General features: G+C 37.7%; 1 protein-coding gene across 2 annotated transcripts in view; it reads left to right on the plus strand.

Annotated features, from left to right (window-relative positions):
* MAGI2 (membrane associated guanylate kinase, WW and PDZ domain containing 2) overlaps window positions 1-16,764 on the plus strand; it is a gene marked incomplete at both ends in the record, with an annotated part of 783,510 nt that overhangs the window by 458,966 nt on the left and 307,780 nt on the right. For both annotated transcript variants that reach the window (XM_082498651.1, XM_082498652.1), the window contains one exon: window positions 10,634-10,753. In XM_082498651.1, coding sequence (XP_082354777.1) covers window positions 10,634-10,753 — 120 coding nt within the window. The remainder of the gene's footprint in view (window positions 1-10,633; window positions 10,754-16,764) is intronic.

Consider the following 16,764-nt stretch of genomic DNA (forward strand, 5'->3'; position numbering starts at 1 on the left):
CAATAGTTTATTCATGTTTGCTATAAAAGCAGGTTTTGTTGTTGACAGCAGAAGTGTTGTCCCTTATTCCAGATGTGGTGTGTTTCCAAGATTTCTGAAAGTATATTTATGTGCAGTATTATAAATGTTTTGACATCACAGTTGAACAAACTATCCCAAATCTCATTTAATATTTCCGTTGATGCTCCAATCAGTTGGACTATCAGTAGGAAGAATAGAACCGCTAACACTGGGCAACAATTCAGCTGTAATACTGGACTGTTTAGGAGACCAGATGTACACATGCCAACAGACTACTATGCAAGTAGTTCTTTAACTACATCAACTATCCTCTTGAAGAGTTGCAAAAAAATCAGATGTTTCTCAGAAAAGGCTTTGTTCTTCCAAAGACCTTAAGAGACTATGTTCTAATTAAGTTTTTCTAGTAGTAGAAAGCATTCTGCACTTAATTAGGTGTACCATTATTTTATTAGTAACATCAAAAGTGTCTGTCTAGATCTCATTAACAGAAGACTTTTATAAATCTGAAGGAATGTATGGAAACATAAATGCTCACACATACATGATTCTGTCATCAAAATGCCCTAATGTATGTCTTGATTCTTCAGATAGTTTTCTTGTGCACATATATTCACTTTCATGTAAAAATCTGTTGTTTATAGCTGAAATAAAGGTTTATGGGGGTGTAAACAATTCTGTGCAATGACAATAAAAGCCTAAACTTCCAAAAGGGGTAGAGATTTATCATCATGTTGCAGTTTATATCTTTACCTGAAAGAGTGGAAATCCATGAAAAAGCAACACTGAATGTCTAAAGCATGTACAAAAAATAATCTTGGACTTTATTAATTATTCATTAGCTCTACAAGTCCCTAATTAACCAAAATAAAACCCCCGACATCCTACCAACTCAACCTACCATCTATTTATCAACAGGTTTTCCAATTTCCATTCTCAAATGTTTCTTTAGAGCAGTTCACTTGTTTCTTTCTTTCATATCTCTTTTGAAAGCTGATATTGTTTTTCAGTTTTATAATAAGCATGAAAGATACCAGGATATATTGCAGGGGTGTTTGCTAAGACATTAAAATGTTTTATGAAGCAAATCACAGTGTCTTCTAAAGTTTCATGGCTGGTATTAATTCTTGCCTTAAAGAAAAACAACCTTTGAGGCAATAATGTAGAATCCAGAATGATTCATAACAGGTTTTCCTTCTTTTCATCTTTTCACTTTTTAGGCACTGAAAATCAGATTCCTTCAGGCACTTGGCTAACTTCTGTGTGGTCTGAACTTCCAAATGCCAGAATACCCATAATTTCCCAATTTGGTATTTTCCAGTCATTAAATAGAATATATTTTAAGTGTTTATGATATCTGCATTAGCAACAGTTTTTCTGGCACTTTTTACAGGTCTGTTCTGCAATACTCCATGCCTAACTTGACACGAAGTATTCACACTTATCTCTTACTAGTTTTTTATCTCTGAAGTCTGTTGTTAACATCTTAAAAGATACTCTTGGCAAAAGTAATGAAAAAAAGATGTTTTATTTGCTCAAATGCTGTGCTGGCAATGCCGCTTATATAGCTGGGCTTATTGCTAGGTCAGAGTTGTTCTTAAAAGAAAGTACTCTGCAGACCTAATGAGGAATTCACCAACAGCAGGAAAGCAACCCAATTCATGCCGCGATTACCAGGCAATGAGTCATGTACCTTTGTAGAGGGAACACCCAGTATATCAGTGCCTGTCACAGGATAAGAGAATCAAAGCGCAACAATCTGACCCTCGCACGGCGTAATGGGTAGCTCTGGATATGTCACAGTTTTCACTTGAAGAAAAGTCTTCAAGTGTCTGTCTCAGCCTACAGCTCTTGTGCTGCGTTTCTTCTCTGGGTGTCTCACTGGTTCCAGTGGTCCTCTCATAACTAACCAAATAAACAAATAAATAACATTCCTACCAGCAATCCTCAGCTAGAACTACCATCAATTCCCATGTCCCAATTTTACTTTGCTGTTCTGCTCCAATATGACTTAATTTTTAAAATGCATAAATTATCTGTTTAGCTGTTTTTATGCACGATGTACCGTGTCTGTCATATCGCATGAAACCAAAAGAACAAATAAAAAACCCAGGCTATGTTTAATCAGAAGCTACTGAATGCATATTGAATCAAAAAAAAAAAGTATTTGAAAGGATATATGCATCTGGAGTGTAATAATCCTGCTAACCACCAGGCAGGAGCTTATCTAGCTTACATAATGCATATGTCTCTAGTTTAGAAAAAATGAAAATCTAAAGAACCACAGGCTGAATGCATATTCTTTCCATAAAGGACATGCTTATCTGTTACTTCGTGCATCGTAGATCTCAAATCCAGGAAGTCACTGCCTCTGTTTTACACTATAAAATATAAAATAAGAATTATGTGGTATTATAGAATGTGGGCACTACAACCTAGTACACAGTCCCTTAAGACTGCTTTTCACAATCTTACGTTTTACTTCTTCAGGAAAAATAAAAATGTAACAAACAATGTCATTAATCCCAAAGTATACTAGAATCTGCTGAAAATATGGGTCAGTCTTTTATTTTTTTTTAAGGATTTTTTTTTCTATGACCAAAATTCTCTACCTAATTTCAGTGGACACTGGATTGAACCATGTAATTAATCCATTATTTCTGCTATTATCAGTGGATACTGATGATGCACAGGAATTGGAAAACTTCCTTTTAATTCACATGAATTAAACACCCAGAAATGAAACTATTAGTTCTGTGATGAAGTATGCCTAAGTGCTTTTCCCTTTCTATTTAAACTTGGTCAGAAAGTCCTGGAGATATAGAAAAAATGCAGTTTCATCCAACTAGTGTCTGATTTTCCTCTCGGTGTACTGGTAACATTGCAAATGGTGCTGCAGTCTCACAACTCAGCAACTGCTAAATGCCCGGCTTTGCCTCGCTGTAGAGCATTTAGCACCTTTCACGGAATCACAGAATCACGAAATCACGGAGTTTTCAGAGTTGGAAGGGACCTCTAGAGATCATCTAGCCCACCCCCCCTGCTAAAGCAGGATTGCCCAGAGCACATTACTCAGGACTGCATCCAGGCGGGTCTTGAAAATCTCCAGAGAAGGGGACTCCACAGCCTCCCTGGGCAGCCTGTGCCAGTGCTCTGTCACCCTCACCGTAAAGAACTGTTTCCGTGTGTTTGAACGGAACTTCCTGTGTTCTAACTTGTGCCCATTGCCCCTCGTCCTGTCACTGGGAACCATTGACAAGAGCCTGGCTCCATCCTCCTTCAACCCACCCTTTAGATACTTGTACGCCATAATAAGGTCTCCCCTCAGCCTTCTCTTCTCCAGGCTAAAGAGTCCCAGCTCTCTCAGCCTTTCCTCATAAGGGAGGTGCTCCAAGCCCTTAATCATCTTAGTTGCCCTTCGCTGGACTCGCTCCAGCAGTTCCCTGTCCCTCTTGAACTGGGGAGCCCAAAACTGGACACAGTATTCCAGTTGTGGCCTCACCAGTGCAGAGTAGAGGGGGAGAATGATCTCCTTTGACCTACTGGCCACACTCTTCCCTATGCAGCCCAGGATTCCATTGGCCTTTTTAGCGATAAGGGCACATTGCTGGGCCATGGATAATTTACTGTCTACTAAGACCCCCTTTGCTCGCAGTGTTTGAACTGATTAACCTGGAGATCTTCTTCGGGACCACATTTGCCAAAAACTTGCTTGTTAATGCAGTGTGAAACTATTACCCCCGAAAAATATTTTCAGGAGTCTGGAATTCATTCCTTTGATTCTGCAGGGATGCATCAGAGAAATTGCTGGTATTACACACTTAGAAAGAGGAAAAAATTTCCTCTTCATGACCCTTGGCAAGAAGGGGCTTATGCCATTGTGTTTTATGTTGTTGTTATGAGAAGTATCATGAACACTTGAAGCTTCCTGTTTTGTAGTACATCTAAAATCACTTTACTTGAAAATTATGTTTATTATTCTCTTCAGCTGGGAATTCAGTAGATCAAGAGGAATGTGGTGTTTGTCTGCTTAATGCAGTTAGTAATTTGACAAGATAGGTATAATTTCCCATACATTCCAGTTCCTCACAGTAATAGTGTCCCAGAGTAATTTGGCAAACAAACAAAAGAGCTAATTAAACATTGTTGAATTTTTCTAAGGCAAAATGTATACAAGGTCGTACCAAGGGCTCAGCTGAAGTTTATTAAAGATTAGCAGTCTGTTTCTGCAGGAGGGATCCCTCCAGCTACTGTAATGTATGACAGCCTGGCGTACCGCGTTCTACAACAAGCTGTTGTACAGAGCAGAATTACAGAACAAATTTTCAGTAGAATGTCTAATAAAAAGGGCTTTATATAGAAAAGATATTTTTTTTGTCTTTATGTTTTTTTACATTTGGAACAAATAAACACAATAAAGCCCTATTCGCTTCCATGCATTTGGAAAATGAATCTAGGAGTAAATCGTTATGCAAAAAGGGCAAGTTTATTACTCTGCCTTTCATTTACACTGTAAATCACTGTGGCAAAGACACACCTTTGCTTTTGTACTTACCTCGTGCAATAGGAACCAATCTGTGACCCCAAATACAAATCAGCTAAATAACTGTAAAGGTGTAAAGGATAGTGAAGAGGTGTGCCATGTTTGCCCTTAACTGGCAATTAAAAAATGTGATAATATAAATATTTATAATATGCCTCTAAGCATTGAAACTTGTGCACAAAGTCTGTGAGTAGGTATTGGATCATGCAGGGACTAAGGCCTTTACTTCTACTCTCCTCACCATCATATAGACTGTACAGGAACACTGCTCGTGTGATGTTATCCTTGTCATGCTGCCAAAGACTGTAAAATACAGACTACTTACTGTGAATTACAGATTAATTACTATGAAGTGTTGTTGAAAATGTGTCTATGGTACTGAGCACAGAACACCTTTCTGAGTCTTTCCTGTCATAATTCGGGGATTTTTAACTAACATTCATACTCCTCTGCTGACAGATAAATAAATTTGCCTCTTTTCCTATCATGCATAGTTACATGGAGTTAGCAATAAAAGAAATATTGAGGGAGCACCTTTCCTGCTATTGAAAGTAGCAGAGCTGGACAGAGACTGTGAAGTTTCAGTGCTTCTAAGAAGTAGAAATATTTTCAAACTGAGCGCCTTGTTCCCAAATAAGCACTAATATAATTTTGTACTTGGATGCTGAGATTTAAAAAGAGACATCCAAATTCCTAGTTGTTCTCCTACCTGTACAAACTGGTGTGGAGCTTTCCAAGCCTGGAGTTCTTCCAGAGTTAATAATTCTATAGTTTTTTACTAGTAATGGAAATCTGGACTGAACACTACATGAATTGACCATTTTTCCAATATGCACTAGCAGTCAACATAAAACTTCCATGTTACATGTTATTTATTGTTCCCCAAGCTCATATAAGCAGAATTTCAAAAATAGCTTATTGCTATTAAATTAACACGCTCCTTTTCTTATTCATTGGAAAGATTTCTTAGGTGTCTAAACTTATACCCTCAGGTACCTTATACTCAGTTAAAAGAAAAATGCTCTTTCAAAGGCTATTTACATAAAAAGCACCTAATCCCTCTCCAGAAACATAGCACCATCACATAACATAACACTAAGCATGGAAAGCCTTTACTGAAGTATGGTGAATCACCGTGTTTCCCCTGCAGAACAGAAGAAGAAAGAAGCTGCAAAGGCAAAGGGTCTTTTGTTTAAAAAAAAAAAAAAAAAAGATAGATCTGCCACATAGCTCAAATATCTCTAAACTGTACCAACTGTCCATCTTGAAGTTATAAATCCAGACAAAGTAGTTGTGTGTAGTAGTGAATGACCTTAATACTGGTTTTGAGAGCAAATTGATGAATGATGCAAGCAGTGCTCAGGAAATGAAAGAAAGTCTTTGTCAGTCCAGACTTTGCAGACCAAGCTGCTGTAATTTCTAAGGTACCTACACGTGTGACAGCACTCGCTTGTATGGACCGGTCGTGGTTACTTGCAAGCTACTCCTTTTGTGTCTTCTGTTCAACAGCAATAATAGATTGCATTTGTCATAAATATGCATAGCGCAAGTATCTCTTGCTGGTTTTGATCCTGCAAGATCTAAAAGTATCAGGTTCTTTCATTACGGAATTCAAAGATTATTTTTTCATGCGTTACCATGGTAACAAAATGGTAACTGGATTCCTATTTTCTTTTTACATTAATAAAAGGCTAAATATTATAAGCAGTAGCAAGTGTGCACTATTAAGCCTTGATGCTGTATAACAAGTGGTGTTGTGTTTCTGTGAAAATACAAGCCTTGGAATTAATCCTTTTTTTTTAAGTCTTGAATCACCATAGCTTTTAGGCCTGCTTATCTGTCTCTATGGATGTAGTTAAAGACAAAATTTATTAAGAACAGTAACTCCTCATTAGTTTAAAAGCAAGGAAAAAGAAAAATTACCTGTAGTCTATAGGATTCCTATATATAGACCTCAATATTCAGACTTTGATGGGTGTTTAAGATTCTCCAGTAACTACCTCCAGGTCTGTAAACCTGCACATTGCACACACTATGGTGCTTATGCAAAGGTATAAAGGACAGCAGAAGTATTAATAGCAGCAACTCAGTTCCTCCAGGGTGAAGGAGTAAAAGAGGCAATAACTATTGATTATTCCATTAGCCAGGGAATTGCTTTAACCATTTGCAAGATCTCAGGTCCTGCGGGCTGAGGGAATGCGAACAGATGCAGGAGGTAAATGGGATTCTGTAAGATTTTATCAAGAGCAATAAAGTTCTGGTGGGGATGGAAACTGCTGTACCTGGGGTAAGAGTCACCCTGAATGCATGCAACTAGTGATCATGGCTTGCTCTTTTCTCCATTCTGAAGGGAGTAGTTGATATCTTATAGGAGTACCACCCTCAGTATATGATACAATGCAGAGCAATTGGAGCACACTCCCTAAGGATTGTAAGAAAAGAGGGTGGAACCTTCCAAGTTACCATCTGAGTGATAGTATTATCTCCTGTAGGACAGACATAGCAGGTATAGGTAGAACTGGCAAGAAATTTTCTAGAAAATCTGCTTTTCCTTAAAAACGTTCATTTGTGTAATTTACCCTTTTCGATTCAACTTTCATGAGAAAGGATTCCTCATCTCCATGCTGAGATATCTAGTGAAACCCCCTGTGGTTTCTCCTCGTTGCAAGGGAAATGGAGAAAGGAAAACGTACTGTAGAATTACCAGTAGCAATTTAATCACCTAGGAAAATCAGTGGGAAACTGAGATTCAGGAGATTCAGGAAAACTAAATGAAGAAGCTGCTGTGTACTGTGACACACTGGCAATTCTAAAATGGAGTTCTGGGTCTTTTGGTTTTGCCACAAAAATCCATTAGTTTCATCTTGAAGCAAAATAGTAACTATTTGAAATCTTGGAGTGTTATAGAACAAGATAGTGATCACATCTGCAGCTCTAAATACAGACTGCCTTACACGTGGGGATAGGTGATGAGAAATTAGACTGGAGAACAGACAGCCTAGAGTTAAGCTGTGTGTTAAGGATACAGAATTAGTGTATAATTGGACCATGCATTTCATTTGGAATAAAGGAAGTAGATTAGACAGAATATTCAATTCATAATGCAGGGCGTATGCAAACATTCCCATATAGGTACCATATCTGAAAGAACATAATTAAGTCACATAAGGGCAGAAAGGTCTGGTCTTTAGCTTCCAATTTAAGAGAGAAATTCAGAATCTGAAATGTAGTCCATTACACTTTTCTGGCCAAGTTGACCAAAGACAGTGATGAAATGTCCTGGTTTGAGGTAAAACAGAACCAATTTCCTTTTCAGGAATTTTACTTTTCCGTTAAAACTCTTCTAACTGCAGCTTCTGAAATTAACAGTGTATTTTTCAGAGAGTGGCTGCTTCTAGCAGGTATCTAGCAGATAAAGAGAGCATCTGTTTTTCGTTTAGTGGCCAACCTGGCCCAAACCCTGACACCAAAGTAGGGAAACACAGGGATAACTGAGTCTGTTGTTGGACCTCCTGTGAGACTTTGCAGTCACCCTCGCTGAATATGACTGTGGAATATCCATGTGTTTAAAACAAACTGCAGTGCATTAGCACTTAATATGATAGAATCATTGAAACTTTAGGTGGAGAGAGAGCTCAGTAGGTCACCTAGTCCAAATTTCTGCTCAAAGCAGGGCTTACCTCCATATTTATGTAACTTGTATTTTTGTCTGTTTGATAAACTTCTGGCAGTCCTAGTTTGACTACCTAAAAAATTGTTGAAGAAACACTAAGTTAGAGGTACTTATCTAATCTGTCAGCTTCTTCCCCATGCTGTGTTTAGGAAGAACATAGCCTTGATTTGCCAAAGCTTGCCTGTCTCTTGCATTTTATGAGGAAGATATGGTTCCTCTCAATAGACTTTGGGAGTGAAAAATTCCTCAGGAGAGAACATGCAGATCAAACATCTGATGCCTGTGCTGTTAGCAGAGCTCCCAGGAGCTCGGGGGCTTGCCAGGATCCCTGTGCTTCTGCACAATTGTCACAAAGGTCTGTAGATCTTTGAGGATGCTACTGCATCCCCAGGGGTCAGATATTCCATGGGGAGTAAATTCCACATATTTATGGACACTCCAAGTGTCTGAATGCTTTAACTATACCATCCCTGAAACACAATAGTAATAATCTTAAAGAACCCATATCTACAAATACAAACTTCCAAGAAATAAACAGCCAAATAAGATGAGTTTTAGTTTTAAATGTTGAGATGAAAAGGGAACTGGAATCAGACTAATGAGGGAAAGAATCTTGTAGGATTATCAGAACATATTCTTTGATGATAGCTATTGAAACATTAGCTTCTCAGGCTCATTCAGTCTTTGCTGTAGACATTCAGGCTGCCTGTGAGGAGAGAAAGGTGTCGATGACAAGCAGTCCAGGTAACCCAACTAAGGCACCATTAAGGTGCACCACTGACAGCAAGGAGTTTGGACAACTCTGAAGGCCATCCAGTGCTTTGGCAAAGATGAGGACCAGCCAGTAGGAATCACGGAGAGCATGGGAGTCCTGTCATTATCACTGAGAGAACCTTGCACTTCCAAGGTGCTCTTCATTGCATGGCAGTCTCCATTAGACTCTAGCTACAGAGTGGGATTCAGTATGAGATTTAGACAGCTGCATTTTGGGCAGTGCAAAGGATAATTTTGTGCACTTGGGGCAACACAAGGGGTATTTTGTCCTTTGCACACCTGCTAGCTTCATGTGGGTATCTGAGGCACCCCACAGAGAACTATGTACGGCCACCTGAACGGAGTGCTTAGCAGGTAGGCAGCTGAATAGCTCTCTTGCTTCCACCATTGATGATATCTCTATTGACTGTAATAGTTTTAAACGTGGCAGAAGTGTAGACAATTACACCTGGTTTTCTTATCCTTACAACAAGTCTCACACAAAATCATTCAAGAGGTTTAAATGCAGATGTCCGAATAATAGACAAAAATGTGGATTAAGTAGATTTTATGTTAGCTGACCTGAAGAGATGTCTGAATCACTGCTGCATAATATGAGAGTCACAATACAGTGTTTAAGGTGGTCGACTAAAAACTGAGGAAGAGACAGTGCCTTTCGCAGAGTATCATAACGTTTAACTTTTGTCCAAGAAGGGGATGACCTGGTTTCCAGCCACTGCCCAGTGTCAACAGTCTTGAAACCAAACCCTGCAACCGTGAGGGAATCACTACAGTATTGATAAAGAATTGATTTATTAAGATGTTTCAAACACTCTGAGGCTGAGGAGGACCTAAAACTGTCCCATTTCTAACAGGAATTTTGAGACTTATTTAGTGGTTTTGGTCGAAGTAGGGATAGCCTGACCACAATAAACTGGACCGTTAGGAAATTAGGTCAAATTCAGATGCTTCCCTGATAACATGTCAACTTCTGCTAGCTAAGCAGAGTCCCCTCTCAGCATGTATGAAATATTGTCTGTCGGCATTTATGGAGTTCTGTCATCCAGAGATGACAATAGAGGCAATAACTAAATATAAGCACCTCTGCAGTTTGACAGCGTGGTTAGCAGGTGAATTGAATCGCTCAGTCCTTTAAGACTAACCATTTATCAAGTCCACTCATGGCATTGAAACAAGTAATGTCAACAACCCTTACAGATTTACTTACAGGTTTATTATTTTGTGTACTAAATAAATGTTTAAAAGATCATGAAGCAGATAAATTGTAGACAAGACTTTGTTTGAAGCCATAGAAAATACACATCTAATACTTGTGTTACCTCTGAATGCCTGGTGCCACTGAGGGTCCTTCTAGTCACATAAAAAGAGTTGCAGTATGATACATTTTCATTAGTAAGAATAAATAATATGGATCCAAAGAGCATCTGGCATGATCTGAAACATGCATCTCATATAACTCTGTCAGCTTCAACAAACGGAGCTATATGGTTTCGAAAGACAACCTCACAAGGAGGATGTGCTATATAATGTGTTGTATAGACGGTTTACTTTGTACATTTTCCAAAACTTGCAAAAAGATCATTCTACATTTAGTTTAGACAGTGTATCTTTTGTCTTATTACTAGGCACCACAAGGCCACATAAGGAGGGGGAAGTCCCTGGCGTGGACTATATTTTCATCACTGTTGAAGATTTTATGGAATTGGAGAAAAGTGGTGCTCTCTTGGAAAGTGGAACGTATGAAGGTAAGCACACTTCTGCTGCTAAATCTGTCGCATGTTTCCATTATGCTTTATTCTAATTTGATGGATTTGCACTGGGACATCCCATTACATGTGTCATTGCTTCTGTTATCAGAAATTTGTGAAGAGCCATATGGCGATTATGAAAATATTTTCATATGTAGAAGCTAAATGCAGATGGGTTCGTTGCAATTTCACTATATTATACTGGTTAAGAGAAACAGGAAAATACGTTGCACTTGCAGTAAAGAAATGCTAGTTTTTTATTCAAAATATTTGAGAAGTTTTCCACAAAATGTCAAGAAACAGCCACCTTTCTAACATAGGACAAACAAACTCTACAATCAAAATCAGTTGTAAGACTGACACTTTTCCTCTGCATGTGTGATCTGGCAAATACCAGTCTGTATCAGAGGTGAAAACCTCACTATTTAAGTAAAACAGGAAGGATTTGCTATGTCAAGTCTCATGGGCTTTGTAGTTATTGAAAAGAACTCATTAATTTTGTAATATGACAGAGGGATAGGAACAGTCCTAATGACTGTATTAGAAAATGTCTGTATATGGGGCAAAGAGCCAACAGCTTATTGCAGAACGGTGCTTCCCAGGAGAACTGATGATTCATCTGATTTCAAACCTCTTCCAAAACACAGCTATCCTGAAAGTGAAACTACCACAAATGGAAGGGCAGTTACATACCAGGGCATTTTAATAAAACCGAAATAATGCTATACTATTTTAAACCAGATGCTTTTTAGAAACACACTAGTATTTAAGAACACTGAGCAATGGATAGGTCTTTTTACTTTAATCTCCAAAATGACCGTGAACGCCCTTTATATGAGAAATATGACCCAAACATATGGGAATACTTGGGTGAGTGGAACAATTTACAGGAAGCAGCTCCGTATTTTTACCTTGTAGCAAAAGAAGCAATGAAGACTTTTTTGTCCTGGCTTTGTCCCTGTCAAGGAAAACATCTGAAGATAAATAAGAAGCTATTCACCCCAAAGAAAATCATTAGCTGTGTTATAAATAGCAGGAAAGAAGGTAATCCTTTCTCACCTAATCAGCACACAGTACCCATTGGAAAGTAAATAAATTTTCATAAAGAGTTATATCAATACAGAACTTGTAAGAAAGGTTTCCATTAGAGAAGGTCAAATCAAGGAAAATATATAATCTTTTCCTTTTCTACGTTCCCCCCACTGTCTGAGACCTAACGGTAGAAGTTACCTAAACATTAATACAAGTACAACACTACAATTTTACGTTTATCAGAGTTTCATTAAATAACAAGCCTTTCTTGAAGTATCTTTTTGTTACCTTAGGTGTTTGAAACTAACATTAAAGGAGCTTAAGCGTAGCACAAGTCTGTCATTGCTTGACCATGTAATTTCATTAGTTTGTAGCAAGTTTGTAGAGACTGAACTGCTAGGTTAAATTAATTCACAGTGCTCTTCTGTCCCTCGAGGGATACTGAGAGGTGTCTTTTAATACCAGCTACCAGAGCTGAGTGGACAGCGAGGTGAAATATTGGTTGGGGAAGTCTGCAAAACTCCTTAAACCGGCTGAGTACCTAGCTCAAGAGAGGTCCAAATTCGTGACTATGCAATGTCTGTCACATCATTCGCTGATCACAGATGACAAGTTCACTGAAGCCAAGAGGTCAGAAACGAAACGCAAAACAAAATAAACTCAACAGACCAATTTCTGCATAAATCCTGTCTTTGATTCCCAGGCTTCCCAATCACCAGGTGAGCCTTCTGACAAACAATAGATAATATATTATCTGTCTATGTATTACAGCAAATAATAGGTAACACATTAGAAAATATACTTAGTTTACAGACACTGTTCCCAAACAAAGACTTTTGAACATGACCTTACAAAGTTATACTCCCCCTTTCCTGATTAATTCCTCATGACTGTAGTACCTTCCTCAGGGAAGGATTTTGCTAATCACTCCATCACATGTGTTCCTGAGCACATTAAGTCTGCAGTGATTAAGTTTACTGGTGACAATTATACCAACCAGAGCAAAGAAATTTTCAGTTCCCCTGCTAGAAGAAGATGATTTTTGAATCCTTCCATAGATCTAGCAACTTATGTGAGCATGCGTGTTCTGGGAGATGAATTTTCTCTGCTTATCAACACTGGTTATCAGGCCTCTGAAACAAATCAGTCTTCTTTTTAATGATTCTTAATGTTAATAGATTGGTTTGCAGACTTCTTTATTATTTATTTTTTGTCTTGAAAAAATCGTTCTGTATTTAATTAAGTTTCTGTAGTTCAGTTGAGTCAGTCTATGCTGATTGTCTAACCATGGCCAGTATGTACTAGTTTGTCTCTACCAGAAAAATCTTTTAAAGAAGGGTTTTCCCATTTATTTGAGATAAAATGACAGACTCTGTGTTGGTTTTCACCACTTCTTGACTAGAATTCAACCAATTTGCCTTCTACTGTATGAATTCCAAAGAGAATCAGAAACATCCAGGTAAACCAGAGGAGAAGGAGGCCAAGTGGAGACTTACCTGATGCTGAATCTTTGTATTGTTCATTATAGTATTCAGTAGTGTTGGGAGGGGGGATATGTTCTCATAGCAATGAGAAAACCAGTGAAAACAATCAGAAAGCTTTGTTCTGGTGCAAGCAAATAATAATTGCTATTCCAATCGACAGGATATAATCTAAAAGTGAAACCAGTATATATTCTTAGAAAAGCATAGTTCTATAGTTTTCTGAAGCACACATTATTTTTTTGAGTTTTAAAATAGATTTTTAAGTTATAGAAGCTTCAGAATTAAAAATAGGATGCTCTGTGACCTCCTTACTACTCAGGCTTTGAATACGCCTTTCTTTGTCTACCACTTTTGTGACAACTGTGAATGATTGTAGTATTCCAAAGTTCTATAGAAAAGCAACAGTACATTCATGATAAAAACTCTGCAAATCTATTTTTTTACCAGTTTTGCAAATATGAAAATATTTAGTTTCAGTAGGACCAAATCCATTACTATTTTGACCTTTTCTATTTATGCATTTTTGTGCAACTGCTGGAAAGACCAAGCCGTCTTTATAGATATGAATTACTTTAAACACACATAATGGTACTTAAACAGTTGCTGCACATTTTGCAGCTTACCTGTGCTAAAGTTCCATGGCAATCTAGGTGACATTATTCAATGCAGAATGAGAGAAGAATCCAAGACTCAATTCCACTCTGACTCAGATTAACAGTCCAAATCACATTAACTTCATGGAGATTGTCATTGAGTTATGAATTGGCAATAAAATTTCAGTGAATTCCACCAACTATTTGGGGCAGGGAGCGTTTGCCTGAAGCACACCAAACACATTTATTTGGAGGTCTTTGTATAATAGTGCAGCCCAATCCTAAAGGTTTCATTTTTTTTCTTTTTAGCAGAATTCCAATTTACTGTACTGATTAAAGGAATTCTGATTTGGCCCAGAGTGATAACTTGACAACTTCATTGGAGGTAAAACTTGTTTCCAACACAGATATTGGTAAGGTAAAATAGCCATGGTTGTGTACCAGAGGAGGAAGCGTTCCTGTGCAGGGTGAAAGCCACCTGCCTCTGTTATGCAGCCCCATGTAGCGCAGGAGGATGTGCCCCAGCAAAATAGTTCACGTTCCTTTTCCAGTTTCTGGAATGAAGTTCATAGGTGATCTTTGAATTGGCACAATATGTGCAAAGCTATAAAATGCAGAATAACCAAGCTGTGATGAACAGGCAAACTGTGTGCATATGTCTGTGCTGTCTTTTACGACTTCTCCAATAGGAAGGTTGGCTCAGTATACTGTCATCTCTCTGATATGTCAAAACTTGTATGGAGACTTCGTGGATCAATGACTTCAAAGGCTGTTCCTATCTCCTTATTAGATCAGCAAATTTTCTTAGCCAGTGCAGCGTATTAGTAGATTGAAAATGTACTTGAATCATAGAATCATAGAATCATAGGGTTGGAAGGGACCTCTGGAGATCATCTAGTCCAACCCCCCTGCCAGAGCATAGATTTGTTAAGAATGACAATTCTCATAAACAGAAATGTAACAGCTTCAATATTATTTCCAAAGCCCAGATATGTTAAGGCACAAGATTGAAGGTTACGGTAGGACATCATTACGGAATATTAATAATGTAAGAATGTAAGAGTAATGCATGCTATGGGTAGAATTGCCTTTTAAAAGTGACATATGCAGTAGCAGTACCAGAAATAACAAGAATTGTTCAGTGTATAAATACTCTTAAGAAAAAGAAATGTGTTTGTTGATAATCCGTAAGGATATAAATGCATTTAAAACACACAAAAGCAAGAATGATTTTAGCAGTGTGGAAATCTGTAAGAAATGCAGACATAGAAAAGCTTGTTCAAAACTGTTAAAGATGTGGCAAAATTAAGAAAACAAGTGAATTCAATCAGTACACCTATGAATAATGTACTAAGTAGAACTCACTTTTTTCTATCAATTTTTTGTTTGCCTCAGAAGAGCTCCGTAACAGTTGTTTTATAAAACACATCTTATTTACTATTAATGTAAGAATAGTCCTTAATTTTATCCCATGAAAAGCAATAATTTTAATTATTGTGCCATTAATTTTATCAAAAGTCCACTTTTTATCATTTGTTCAATTGTTTGGAATTATCTCAAATCCATTCACTGTTCAAAGCTCACTGAAGCTATTTAACGGCTTACGTGATCATGGGTTTCCCTTGGCCCCACTGAAGTCCGTGGTAAAACTCCAGCTGGCTTAAGTTGAGACAGAATTTCCCCCTTATGGTTTTGGGTTTTTTTTACTGATGAAGTATTATTTAGAAGAAGGCTGAATGTTAGCTGGAATTTCCTTATTATTCCAGAACTCCATAGTTATTAAGTCTTTTTAAAAAAGGTTGATTACATCCCATTGGTAAAAATTTAGTGTTCTGTGTTACTCGTTTATTTGAGGATACAAAGCCTACAGTTGTTTTAGGAACAGTTTTAACAGGTCAGCTTACATGTTTTCCGTTGTGTCGCCATTATGATGAGCTCCCATGGGAAAGTGAACATGTGTTGAAGCTAAGGTCTTACTGGTGGCTCTTCCCGCACACCAGCACATTAACAATGATGGCAGGTGCTCTGATTCCCTTCACCTGCAGAGAGTCCTCATACCCAAGATGACATTAAGTTTTTCATAGACTTTTGTTCCATCTCTCAAGACAGATTTAGCGTAAAACATTCTAAACCATCTAAACCCTTCTGCTCAGCTAATAGATTTTCAATTAACATTTCATTTTACTATCTGTAAACTTAAAATATGAGTTAAGAACTGCTCCACATAGGCAATGGAGTTTTTAATTACTGCATTGTGGTGACAATAGTTTTATAAAAATGTAGAGTTTGATTCCAGTAGTTTTGATTCCATTCTTCCATATAAAAAATTGTAAGGAATTCAAAATTCCACCCATTTACTGTATGCAGTGTTGCCTTATGAGCAGGACATCCTGAGCATTCTACAGCAGAGGGATACAGAGGAAATAAAATACAGGTAATAAAATACAACCTTCCTAAGACCCACACACAGTAGTTAATGAAATATTCTGATTTAAAATGGGAAACAAAGGAGTCAAGAGTGTAAATATGTACAGAAAAAAATAGAAGTAGTCCTTCAAAAGCCACGTCTTTTAACAGCAGAAAGTATTTTCAAGGTCATAGACGAAAGAAATGAGATACTTCATAGTAAAGATCACATTCCTGTTGAAAGTACCTCTTCAAGTGGTAGATCCCATATTAATATGATGTCCACTTCTTACCACTGTATTCAGAGAACATGTAAATGAGGCTATATCAACATTTAGGGAAAAAAATAGGAGAAGAAATTCTAAATACTGTCAATGACTTCATGATCTGATTGAGTTCTTGTACCTGTTCTATACTAGTAAGATTTTCTGGGCTTTGTTGTGTTTCCTTCTTTACCCTTGGGGCAGAGGAGGGAGTTGAATCTCATCATTAA

This window comes from Vanellus vanellus (genome assembly GCF_965231255.1).
Source record: "Vanellus vanellus genome assembly, chromosome: 1".
Taxonomy (NCBI): domain Eukaryota; kingdom Metazoa; phylum Chordata; class Aves; order Charadriiformes; family Charadriidae; genus Vanellus; species Vanellus vanellus.